Below are 13879 nucleotides of genomic sequence, written 5' to 3'. Positions count from 1 at the left end.
ACAGGCCTGCACTCAATCCACTGAGCCACACCAGCCAGGGCGCACAAAGGAACTTCTGAGAGTGATGGATATCTCGATTGTGGTGATGGTTTCTTTTACATATGTGAAATTTATTGAGTTTTACACATTAAAATATGTGCAATTTTTTGCATGTAAACTATTCCTCAATAAAGCTGTTTAAAAAACAATTTTGGACTTCAATTTAGGTAAAAAACCAAAAAATATTTAGACTACCTAGAGTGCTCTGGCTCCACAGAGTAAAAATAAAACAGATGAAAGCTAGAACTAATAAAATATTTGTAATATTTAAGGTTGGGATGGAACAGAGAAACCAACTACTCAAATACTTTCTTATTTGAGATAAAAGAGTTAAGAGTCCCAGAAAAGTACAGTGACTTGGCCAAGATCTGACAGCTAGAGTCGAGGGCTTACTACACAGTTTAAGATCCACAATGGCAGGGATTGTGTCATGCAGGTCACCACTGTATCCTTTATACATAGTACAACGCCTGGGACATAATACGGGCTCAATAAATATTTGTTAAAAGTGTGGGTAAAAACATGAAAGAAAATGTCCCTTGAAATATGACTGAAAGTTTCTCCCTATCTTCGATTCTTCAAACTCTTTACACACACAAGAAAATTAAGCAGTGCCTTTAATATCATAAGTAGAAGATAATAAATTATACTCCATATTTTTATCTTACTGGATATTTTATTATATTCTAATGCTTAAAAATTTTTAATTCAGGCAACCAACTCTTAAACGGGCAGAAGAACAGAAAACTCTCCATTCATGAAGATTAGTGACATTTTCAAATTTTAAAAAAATTAAAGAAAAGTGCTTACCAAAATCTTCTCCATTTTTGGCATATCTTCACAAGGTGCATGTTTTTGGTCTCCATCACCTATTGATAAAAATGCCGTATCAGTCTGACAGGAAAGAATTTCAACTTACCACAACATTGTATTGAGTTACTTATTTTAAAACTACTAATAAAAGTATCGAAATTATGAACAATTCAAAATTGGCAAAATTTAGAAGACGTGATATGCAGACCCTTGCTCTTCCAAGGGCGCCCACCCACAGAACGGCGGCAGCGGCACTGCCCAGGGGTCTGTCAGAGGGGCCTCCGCCTCCACCCCAGACCCAGGGACACAGAATTTCATGTAACAAAATCCCCAGGGGATTATAATGCACATTCAAGTTTGAAAAATATTAATATAGGTAACAGGAGTTTTGGAGATCAACTTTTTCCCACTTCCTCACTGACTTTTTTAGCCTTGTTCACATGGTAGACTCTGATTAAGAAAAGGATAATAAAATACGGCTCAGTTTATTTGGCCTGTAGCCTAGCTAATATGGCCAATGTGACTTTTCCTACTATAATATTGTAACATAGAATTATTATTTTAAAACACTGTTTAAAAGCTTCTTCGTAACTCCACTGTTCCATATTTTTACTTAAATTAGTTTTTCTACGTTCAGAAAGGAAGCCTGTCATTTTCATAAACTTGATTTTTCAAACTATGCTGAACCAAAAGGAAATGAATTTATAAAATTCAAAAGGAGTGAATTTTAGATCACTTCTATATACTGGCCCATGCTACTAGCATAAGATGGAACTGCTGTGTCCTGAAAGGCTAACCTAAATTTGCTCTCACATGCAGGTCCGAACTATTCCCTATCAGACCACGAAACTAAGAACTACCTACATTTTGGGTCTAAACAAGTCAAACAGTAAATCATTTAACTAATTATTTAGTTCAAATAAACATAGAATTGTCATGTGAAGCTTGGTAATTTTAATCTGAGTTTAGCTTTTGGTTCATCAGAGACTTCTAAGAATGTGATTATTTTCTTCTGACTATCCTCTTTAGGAACTTTTTTTTAAAAAGCTTAACGGGAGAAATACTCTGGTATAAAGTTGACCAAAGAGGTCCTCTATAGTTTTAGAACTTCAGAAATTGTTTTGAGTGGCACCCCACACTCTCTCATTTTCAGCTAATTGTAATGCTAATGATCCCCACACCTTTAACTGCAAATTTCTACCAATAAAATGTTGTTTAAACAAATACAGATATGTATGTACTTAAGCATGTACATGTATTATGTACATAAAATAGGTACATGTATTTATGAATATATGCATAAAGAGACAAATTGCATACTTCTGCCATGGTACAAATATGTTATATACATTAAAAATGTACACAAGGAGATAAATCTAAAAAATAAACATAATCAGCAGTTCTAATATTTTCTTAAATCCCAATGGCACTGTGCCCACAGTGGTACTAGGGCTAGGTCTCACAGGAGGGAAAAAAGGCCCTCCCTTGTAAACCAACTTCTGTGGTGTATATACTGCAGAAGTATATACACCACCACCAGCGAATCTGAGGTGCTAACATGATTTAATCAACTCGCAGATTTTCTGAAAATTTAACAATCTGCTCTCGCCAGCCAGTACAGCTGATCCCAGCATACCACTGCGCGCACACATCATACTTAGGATATCAAAATCATAGGCTACCATACTCTAACATTTTAGTTAAAAACTAGTTTTTCTTTTTTTAAGTATATTTTATTGATTATGCTGTTACAATTGTCCCAATTTTTTCCCTTTACCCCCCTCCGCCCAGTACCCCCACTTCCGCCAGCAATCCCCCCATTTAGTTCATGTCCATGGATCATGCGTGTAAGTTCACTGGCTTCTCCCTTTCCTATACTATTCTTAACATCCCCATCTATTTTGTTCTTACCAATTATGCTTCTTGATCTCCACATTTCCGTTTCTCCCCCTTCCCCCTCCCAGCTGATAACCTTCCAAATGATCCCCACATCTACGATTCTGTTCCTGTTCTAGTTGTTTGCTTTGTTTTTTATTTTTTAGATTCGGTTGTTGATAGTTGTATGTTGTCATTTTAATATTCATAGTTTTCATCTTTTTCTTAAGTGCCTTTAACATTTCATATAGTAATTGCTTGGTGATGGTGAACTCCTTTAGCTTTACCTTGTCTGGGAAGCACTTCATCTGCCCTTCCATTCTAAATGATAGATTGGCTGGATACAGTAATCTTGGATGTAGGTCCTTGCCTTTCATGACTTGGAATACTTCTCTCCAGCCCCTTCTTGCCTGCAAGGTTTCTTTTGAGAAATCAGCTGACAGTCTTATGGAAACTCCTTTGAAGGTAACTGTCTCCTTTTCTCTTGCTGCTTATAAGATTCTCTATCTTTAATCTTTGGCATTTTAATTATTATGTGTCTTGGTGTGGCCCCCTTTGGGTCCAACTTGTTTGGGACTCTCTGTGCTTCCTGGACTTGCATGTCTATTTCCTTCACCAAATTAGGGAAGTTTTCTTTCTTTCTTTTTTTTTCAAATAGATTTCCAATTTCTTGCTCTTTCTCTTCTTTTGGCACCCCAATGATGTGAATATTGGAATGCTTGAAGTTGTCCCAGAGGCTGCTTATACTAACTACCCTTATTTTTCTGGATTCTTTTTTCTTCTTGTTGTTCTGATTGGTTCTTTTTTGCTTCCTTATGCTCCAAATCATTGATTTGATTCTTGGCTTCATCCACTCTACTGTTGTTTCCCTGTAAATTGTTCTTTATTTCAATTAGTGAATCCTTCGTTTCTGACTAGATCTTTTTTTATGCTGATGGGGTTCTCATTATGTTCTTTGAGCATCCTTATAGCCAGTGTTTTGAACTCTGCATCTGACAGATTGTTTATCTCTATTTCGTGTAGCTCTTTATAGTTTTGATCTATTCTTTCACTTGGGCAATGTTTCTTTGTCTCCTTGTTTTAGCAGCCTCCTTGTGTTTGTTTCTATGAATTAGGGAGAACTGTTTTGCCTCTGTCTTGGTAGTGTGGCCTAAGGTAGCAGGTGTCCTGTAGGGTCCAGTGGCAGAGCCTCCCCTATCACCCAACCTGGGTACTCAGGGTGCACCCTTTGTGTGGACTGAGTATACCCTCCCCTTGTAGTCGAGCCTTGGTTGCTGTTGGCAGATCAATGGGAGGGATTTACCCAGACCAGTCAGCTCCAAGAACTGGCTGTGACCACTAACCACCAACCTCTGCCCTCCATGGGTATCAGCTGTGTACAGGGGACAGGGTGGTGGTGCTCCAAAGTGGTTTGTAGTTGTCCACTGGGTGCGTTGGCCCTAGGGGTTCCCGGGTGGTGCAGGCCAAGTTCAGCCCCCACCTGTGCTTTGCCTGGGGCTGCCCTTCCTAAGCTATAAAGCAATCTGAGAAGGCTGCTACTTGTGCTGGGCTTGGATATCCCCAGGCGAAGCCAAGCTGTGAAACTAATCTGGCTGCTGCTATTGACTGGCCTGGGGCTCACTGAGGCCAGCTGTTGCTTGTTTGATAGGATTTAGAAAGCTGTGAAGCATGAGCCAAGACCAGTTATTCACATGGAAAAGCAGCTAGGGGGATCTCTAAGACAGGTCAAACAGTGTTAACCAGTTTGATGGGAGCCTCCAATACCGTACCAGCCTGCAGGCTTAGTGGCTGTATGGGAGAGGGCTAGGAGCAAAGACAATGGCCTCTGCTTGCCCTGATGCCAGACACTTCAGCCTCTCCCAGTATGCCACTGGTGCCCTTCAAGCTGCCACCCTGCACTAGAGCTCAGACGGAGTGAGTTTGAGTAGGTTAGTCTGTGTGTGGGTTTTTTAAGAGGAACTGCTTGGGGCTTCAGAAGTTTCTTCCACCAACTCAATCTCCACTGCTTTTTGCAGCCAGAAGTTGTGGGGACTTATCTTCCTGGCACTGAAACCCCCAGGTCCGGGTGTAGGGCTGGGACTCCTCGCTCCTGAAATTTCCCTCCCAAATTTTTATCCACCACACGTGGGTATGGGACCAGCCTATTCAACATCTGCATCCCTTCTACCAGTCTGGATGGATGTGGTTTCTTTAATTACATAGTTATCAGACGTCCATTCAACTCAATTCCTGAGGTTTCTGGGTGATGGGTTGTTCTATATTTTAGTTGTAATTTTGACGTGGTTGTACAAAGAGGTGAGCGATGTCCGCCTACACCACCGTCCTGACAGGAAGCCAACATCAGGAAATTCAAAAACTAGTTTTTCAATACAAAAAATTCTACATATCAATAAATAAAAACATTACAAGCATTTAGTATTACATTACCATTCCTAATCATGAATTACTCTCTAAAAATCTGAGAAAATCTTCCTTTTAAAAAACATAACTTACACTTAAAATGGGTGCAGTTTCATGTTATAAAAATTATATCTTAATAAAGTTGCTTTTAAAAAGAATGACTCAATTACTTTACCTGATAAAACCCAAACAAAATTTTGGATCAAGGTATTACAAAGTATGTCACTAGGTAATATACTATTTTTGGCCTTTGCATTTCATAAAACAATAACAGTATATTTTTTGAATAAGCAAAACTCCCATGTCCTCATTAATGGTACCACCACCCAAACCCAGCAGGTTTAAGCATAGTATCACAAATACAACTATCAGCTTTTTAAATAAATAACTTACAATCTGAGAGACAACTTGAAATTAAGCTTCTAGTAGTTTTTACCTTCCTAATTTTTTATTTAAATATAGAAAGATGGATGTATGCAACTTAAGCAAAGCATGACATTATCCTTTTTTATACGCTGAAAAAACTAACATAAAAGAGAAAATGATGATGCAAAATAGCAAACTGAAGGTGAGAAGCATGGAGATTTGTAAGGCTAAGTAAGTCATACCTGACAAAGTCTGATTAAGTGAGGATGGCCTAACATTTTCAGTATTATACTTCTCAATAGATTTGCTCAAAGTTCACAGCATCCAGCTGAGATTTAGCTACAATTTTTACCACCACCCAGATCCCATAAACAAATAAACCCAGTTAGTATGTAATGGTTAACATTTTCCAGTTAGAATCTTTTTAGTAAGTGACATCTGAGACTTCGCCTCAAGGTTCCTGTGACAATCACGATAGCTAGTTTAAATTCAATGCTCATTCATTCTACTGATATGTCTGAAACATCTGTTTAAGACACTGTGGTAGATTGTGAAAAGCAAGTGATTGTTCCAAAGATCACACACCTACCTTTCTGATAAAAAGCTAAAGTATTAAAATCCTTCTACACAAAAAGATCCAATTGTGTTAAATTTTGTTTTCAAAATCAAAGTGCATAAACTCAAATGTTAGTAATTACACTAAATTTTGACTTCCTTAAAGAAATTTGATTTTTTAAAATGTGGCCTGTTCCTGTCTTAACTAGATGGGAACTCAACCATCCCAAAGTTAGTAATTTGAAGGAACTGCATTTCAAGGTGAATAACTAGGTAAACAGAAATCAACAATCATACTTTTTTTCATGCAGCCAAAAAACCCTGATTTAAAAAAAAAAAAAGTAGATATTTGGTTAGGAAATACAGCATTCTGATTTAAATAAAATTTTCAGATAATTAGACAGCACCCAAATTTAATTATAGTAAGTTCTGAAGAAACGCTAAAATGTATTTCATAGTCTATGTACATATTCTGAACATAATTTAGTTTTGTGTTGTTTCAGGGTGATTTTTAATATTAATTATTGTATGTGTTATGATAGTTCAAGACTCTTATGAGGTATCCAACAAAACAAGACTCAGCTTGTCAACTCCCTCAGACTCCTGTCTATACAGTTAGTTTTTTCTTCTTTCCTTACCGCTACTCTGTCCTTTGCTGTTATCTGTACTGGAAGGTTTATTTCTTACTTTATCTCTATTACAAATTTGCTGTCACAGCTTGTTTCCTGATTTGAATTAACTGTAACTCACAGAAGAACTCAAGTTCCCAAAGCAATCAGATTACCAAACATAATGTGTAAAATTAAGTTTTTGCCTAAGAAAAGTGATGATACCTTCTTAGCGAGGCAGTAAAGTGCACAGGTTTTGTGACAGCTATTTTGATTATGATTGTTAGTGTTTTGCTTCTAAAACCAAAATATCCTGGAAAGTAAGAAGTGCTAAACTTTGCTAGAAAATAGAATACAACACAGTATTATCTTTTTCCTTAACTAAAAGTTGACAGATAAAAAAGTAAGTGTATACTTGAATCTCCTCACATTCCTTAAGAAGGTAATGTAAGTGTATTTTGAAGAAACTGTGTGGCCCTACAATTTCTGGAGTGTGTACCACTAACCCCTGCCCAACGAAAAGCTTTAAAAACAAAGTGGGTCAACCCATCCACTGCATTTCGCCACAGATACTGCCCTCCCATGTACAATGTGCAACCACGTGGTTGTGCACATGATACACAGGATTACTATGCCCATTGTTATGCCCAGGTATAATGCGCATCTTTCTTTATTTTTTCCCTCAAAAATTTGGGCAAAAAGGTGTGCATTATACCCGGCAAAATATGGTACAAATAGAAAAAGAATTGGAGTTGAAAGAATTATGGTTTTTAAAATTGCAGCATGACTACTGTCATTAAGAAAATTTTTTATTCTATGTAATATGAAGGGAGACCCAAAAACCCCAGAATTATCTTCTAGACAGTGGGACCCCTCTAGCCCAGGCTTCCCCCACTGAGTGAATGTTCCAGGAACCCATCTGTGTCAGCGTGCCAGCTGGCGCTGTTGAGAGGCTGTGTTCAGCTTCAGTTAATTTTTTTCGAAGACTTTCAATGCATTTGCCCATTTCATGAAGCGCACCGGCCCACACCACACTGAGTGTTCAGCAGTTTTTGACCAAAAATGGCATGACCCTGGTGCCCCACCCTCACCTCAAGCAACTTTTGTTTCACCAGATGGAAAAAATCCTCAAAGGGAAACATTTTGCCATGTGGAAGAGATGAAACAAAAAACTGCAGAAGCATTAAAAGGCATCGAAATTGATGAGTTCCAAAACTAGGTATTGCATCAAATAGAGAGTACTTTGAAGGTGACTAAAGTTTAAACATGTAAGAATAAATACACAATTTTTTCATAAATAAGTTCAGGGGTTTTTGTATCCCCCCTTGTATACTGAGTATCATATTTAATGGTAAAGAAAAAATTTGGATACTAAATACCAATTAAAGCAAGGTATTACCCAGAGGTATTGCATCTTTCTACATGCTTTTGGAACCATGGCCTCAAATAATTAAAAAAGTGAAAAAACAGAAATTATCTAATTCTCTCCTCAATTTTATCTTGGTTCAAAGATATATGTATCACAAGTCTATATATTTATACTTTTATATTGTTACCTCTTGTTTATGGCTGCTATAATATTAGGAAAAGGTAAAAGACTAAAGAAAAAATGGAGCATGTGTTAGCATACTTCTTGCTTATAATAGTAGGAGTAACAAGAAGACCCCAAAAGTAATTATTCAAACATGAGAGTTTATTTCTTGCTCATGTAGCAAAACTGAATGGGCGAAAAGTTAGAACATGGCCCTCCTCCATGAAGGCGTACAAGATACAAGGAGGCCTACTACCTTCAGTGGGTAGCTTCCCTGGTTTCCCTGGATGTTGTCTGCATTCCAGACACACAAAGGATAAAATCTTGGAGGATCCCTCATATGAGGTTTTTATGGCACAACTATTTCTGTTTACTCCATTAGTTAGAACCTGAGTTTAAATAGCTAGTTAAAGAGTTATGTCTAAATATAAGAGCCCCCAAATACACACAGAAAGCTTTTCAGTGAAAGAAATCAGTGTTCAAAATATCCTTGGTATCACTGTTGCATTCCATGTTCTCTTAAGGATAAGTAAGTAGCCAGCACCTAGGTGCCATTTTAATAAGATAATTTTCACCCTGTGAAATGTCTTTAGAATTCCATGGACCACATGTTTACGTGTTCTTTAGCTAAGTAATAGAGAGGAATCATACTAAGGAAAACTCAATTATCTGTCATGGAAAAGGTCTGAAAATAACTAATGATAGTTATCACTGGGTAGCCATACTACAGGTAATTCGTTTCATTTATATGTACTTTAAAATTTCTCAATAAACATGATAAACTTGATCAAAAATATGACTTCCTACCATGACTGCAGACAACTGTAATTGAACAATAAAATAATTTGAAAAAAATAAAAATATATGACTCTTCAATATAAAAATAACCTTATCATTTGGTAATTTCCCTTCTAGGAATTTAACCTCAAATCTTCCTTCCTAAAAAAATTAAAAATGCAAAGAGAAACATACACAATAATTATTCACTGCAGCACTGGCCGCTGTGGCTCAGATGGTTGGAGCAGTGCCCTGTAAACCAAAAAGGCCACGGATTCGATTCCCAGTCAGGGAACATACCTACGTTTCGGGTTTAGACCCCACTAGGAGTGGGAGGCAACCAACCGATATTTCTCTCACATCAATGTTTATGTTTCTCTCTCTTTCTCACTCTCCCTCCCTCCCTCTCTCTCTCTGGAATCAATAGCTATAACCTTGGGTGAGGATTAAAAAAGTTATTCACTGCAAATTATTTACTCTAAGTCAACATCATAAACTATATTATGTTCAATAAGGAAATTATTAATAAAATAAGATTCACCTGTAAGGTAGAACACTGGAACTATTAAAAATGTTTTATAAAGTTACATATAATAAGCAAAATGCTTAGGCTATATGTGAAAAAAGAGATGCAATTTAGATAAGTGAACCTACCATGTGATTACATCTATGGAAAAATGCATTAAAAAAGATGACTAAATTCAGAAAGATGGCAGCCAAGTAGCTGGAAGCTGAGTCTACTTGCTCTTGCCGCCAACTTGGATACTTGGCTCATCTTCCAAACAATAAACTGAGCATTCAACGGAATCTTAGCTGATATGAAGTTTGGAAACTGAGGAGTACAGAAGATGCTTCACAATGGGCGGTAAGGAGATTTTACAGGTTAAAGGGGAAATACCCTGTGCATGGTGCCTGCAGCTGCACAAGGCCTGCTTGGAAATCATAGCTTTGCAGCTCCCTACCCTCCCAGAGGACCCCCACACCCCAGCTGGGCGTGACTTGGATACACAAAGTTGGGGGATCCAGGCTACACACACACACAGCAAGCAGTATACCCATAGCTGCAGGGGCAAATGCCAACCAGGAGAGTTCCAGAGAGAGAAAGGGATTCTATCTGCACCTGGGTGGGGCAGAGGAGGTAGACCATGGCCAGCAGTGACTGTGAGAGACTCTCGGCTTTTCAGAGAGGTGATGTGTATGGAAAGCCGGACAGTGACTCAGTGCTGCAGTGGGAGTGCCTGGAGAAACATTTTGAAAGTGGAACAGGGGCGTGCTGGGCAGGGACGCTGTAGCATCTGCCCTGCCAGCAAGGGTAAAGGACTTTGGACATGGTTTGCTCCCACCAAGTGCAGCTGGACAGAGAGATCAGAAAGGTGCACAGCAAGGGGATTTCTAGGCCCCAGCCCAGTGCAGCTAGCAGGGCTGAAGCTGTGCAGAGTGGAGTTCAGGACACTGTCAGTTTAACGACTGATTAGTTTAACTAAGGTGGAAAATACAAAGCAGCCAAAATGGGAAGACAAAGAAGCAGACCCTCAATGAAAGAAAAAGTGAATTTTCCAGAGGAACTAGATGAAATAGAGGCAAGCATTTTATCAGACAGAGAATTTAGAGTAATGATTATAAGGATAATCAACAGCATGAAAAAAGACATAGAAACCATAAAAAAGGACCAGTCAGAAATAAAGGTGGCAATATCTGAAATAAATAATACGCTGTTGGGGGTAATAAACAGTAATTTAGATGACAGTGAGGATAGGATGAGTGTTTTGGAAAACAAGGTAGATAAAACCACCCAGGAAGAGCAGCAAAAGGAAAAAAGAATTTTAAAAAAATGAGGAGAGCCTAAGAAACATTTTGGACAACTTGAAGCAAAACAATATCCGCATCATGGGAATACCAGAAGGAGAAGAGAGTGAGCAAGGGATGGGGAAGCTATTTGAAGAAATAATGACTGAAAAATTCCCTAATCTAGTAAAGGAAAAAGTCACACAAGTCTTAAAAGTTCAGAGAGTCCCAAACAAGTTGGACCCAAAGAGGTCTACAATGAGACACATCATAATTAAAATGACAAGGTTTAAAGACAAAGGAAGAATCCTAAAAGCCACAGGAGAAAAGCAGGGAGTCACCAACAAGGGAGCACCAATTAGATTTGCATCTGATTATGCAACAAAAACATTTCAGGCCAGAAAGGAGTGGTGTGAAATACTCAAGGTGATGAAAAGCAAAGACCTACAACCAAGGCTACATTATCCAGCAAGGCTATCATTTAAAATTAAAGGATAAATAAGGAGCTTCCCAGACAAGAAAAAGCTAAAGGAGTTTCCTAACACCAAACCAGTACTACAACAAATGTTAAAGGACTTGCTTTAAGAAGTAGTGAAAAAAAGCAGAGGAAAAACAGTCTAACATTAAAATGGCACTACATACATACATATCAATAATCACCTTAAATGTAAATGGCTTAAGGAACCAATGATGGCGGCGTAGGTAGACACACTGCGCCTCCTCGCACAACCAGAACTGACAGAGAATTGAACAGCAAGGGGGACCAACACCAAGGAAATAGAAAATAACCATTCATCCAGACTGGTAGGAGGGGCGGAGACGGGCACCGGGGTGAAGAGGACTCTCGTGGCTGTGGCGGGACTGAGACTGGCGGAGTGTGGGACAAATGGCGCAGGCAGTCCGAGCACTAGCAGACCCTGCGGCCCCACATTTGCACAGATAAACCCAGAGGGCCGGACTCAAGAGTGGCGGAGAGTGGGGCAGGCAGAGTGGCGGGTAGCACCCTGCGGCACCACATTCGCCCACAGATAAACTGGACGAACGGTGGGCAGCGAAGCAGACCGCGCAACCCAGGGCTCCAGCTCGGGGAAATAAAGCCTCAAACCTCTGATTGAAAGCGCCCCTGGGGGTTGGGGCGGCAGCAGGAGAGACTCCCAGCCTCACAGGAGAGGTCGCTGGAGAGACCCACAGGGGCCTAGAGTGTGCACAGGCCCACTTACTCGGGAACCAGCACCAGAGTGGCCCAGTTTGATTGTGGGTATCAGAGTGAAAGATTGAAATCCGGAAGAGAGTGAGGCGGGCGCCATTGCTCCCTCTCGGCCCCTCCCCCACGTACAGCATCACAGCGCAGCGACCAGCATTACCCTGCCCCGGTGAACACCTAAGGCTCCGCCCCTTAAAGTAACAGACTCGCCAAGACAAACAAACAAACAAAAAATGGCCCAAATGACAGAACACTTCAAAGCTCCAGAAAAAATACAACTAAGCGACGAAGAGATAGCCAACCTATCGGATGCACAGTTCAAAGCACTGGTTATCAATATGCTCACAGACTTGGTTGAATCTGTTCGAAAAACAGATGAAAAAATGAAGCCTATGCTAAGAGAAACAAAGGAAAATGTACAGGGAACCCATAGTGATGAGAAGGAAACTGGGACTCAAATCAATGGTATGGACCAGAAGGAAGAAACAAACATCCAACCAGGAAAGAATGAAGAAACAAGAACTTGGAAAAATGAGGAGAGGCTTAGGAACCTCCAGGACACCTTGAAACGTTCCAACATCCGAATTATAGGGGTGCCAGAAGGAGAAGAGGAAGAACAAAAAATTGAAAACTTATTTGAACAAATAATGGAGAACTTCCCCGATCTGGCAAAGGAAATAGACTTCCGGGAAGTCCAGGAAGCTCAGAGAGTCCCAAAGAAGCTGTACCCAAGGAGGAACACACCAAGGCACATCATAATTACATTACCCAAGATTAAACGCAAGGACCTACATCCAAGATTACTGTATCCAGCAAAGCTATCATTTAGAATGGAAGGGAAGATAAAGTGCTTCTCAGATAAGGTCAAGTTAAAGAAGTTCATCATCACCAAGCCCTTATTATATGAAATGTTAAAGGGAGTTACCTAAGAAAAAGAAGATCAAAAATTGGAACAGTAAAAATGACAGCAAACTCACAGTTATTAACGACCACACCTAAAACAAAAACAAGAGCAAACTAGGCAAACAACTAGAACATGAGGGTTGTCAATAAGGGAGTGGGAGGGGGAGAGGGGGGTAAAGGTACAGAGAATAAGTAGCATAGATGATAGGTGGAAAATAGACAGGGGGAGGGTAAAAATAGTGTAGGAAATGTAGAAGCCAAAGAACTTATGAGTATGACCCATGGACATGAACTATGGGGGGGGAATGTGGGAGGGAGGGGGGTGGGCAGGATGGAGTGGAGTGGGGGGGGAAATAGGACAACTGTAATAGCATAATCAATAAATATATTTAAAAAAAAAATGTAAATGGCTTAAATGCTCCAAACAAAAAACAGAGGGTAGCTGAATGGACAAGGAAACAAGACCCATATATATGCTGCCACCAAGAGACCCATCTCAGATCAAAAGATACACACAGACTAAAGTAAAGCATTGGAAAAAGATATTTCACAATATTGGAAAAGAGAAAAAAGCTGGGGTAGTGGTACTTATGTCTGACAAAGTAGACTTTACAATTAAGGCTATAGTAAGAGACAAACAAGGACACTATCAGGGGTGTCCAACCCATGGCCCACGGGCTGCATACAGCCCAGGATGGCTACGAATGTGGTCCCACACAAAATCGTAAACTTACTTAAAATCTTTTTTTATTCATCAGTTTTCATTAGTGTTTGTGTATTTAATGTGTGGCCTAAGACAACTTTTCTTCTTCCAGCGTGGCCCAGAGACGCCAAAAGGTTGAACACCACTGCACTACATCATGATAAAGGGAACAATCCAAGGGGATATAACCCTAGCAAACCTTATGCATCCAACACAGGAGCACCTAAATATGTAAAGTAAATCTTGATGGACATAAAGGGAGAGACTGACAGAAATACAGTCAGAGTTGGGGATATTAACACCTATTGACTTCACTGGAT

The 13879-nt window shown here is 39.5% G+C and overlaps 1 protein-coding gene across 6 annotated transcripts in view; it reads right to left on the bottom strand.

The window, feature by feature from the left end:
* The window catches only part of DCUN1D5 (defective in cullin neddylation 1 domain containing 5), a 65524-nt gene that overhangs the window by 48185 nt on the left and 3460 nt on the right, over positions 1-13879 (bottom strand). For 4 of the 6 annotated variants that reach the window (XM_024574583.4, XM_045183565.3, XM_045183566.3 and 1 more), the window contains exon 2: positions 850-908. Coding sequence is in view for 1 of the 6 variants with exons in the window: in XM_045183567.2 (XP_045039502.1) it covers positions 850-908 (59 nt within the window). In the remaining 5 variants the exon portion in view is untranslated. Of the gene's footprint in view, positions 1-849; positions 910-13879 lie in introns of those variants that run through there. The other 2 variants (XM_045183568.3, XM_045183564.3) reach the window with 2 other exon arrangements.

Source organism: Desmodus rotundus, chromosome 5, assembly GCF_022682495.2.
Source record: "Desmodus rotundus isolate HL8 chromosome 5, HLdesRot8A.1, whole genome shotgun sequence".
NCBI lineage: Eukaryota > Metazoa > Chordata > Mammalia > Chiroptera > Phyllostomidae > Desmodus > Desmodus rotundus.
This window is presented reverse-complemented; position numbering and strand designations above follow the sequence as displayed.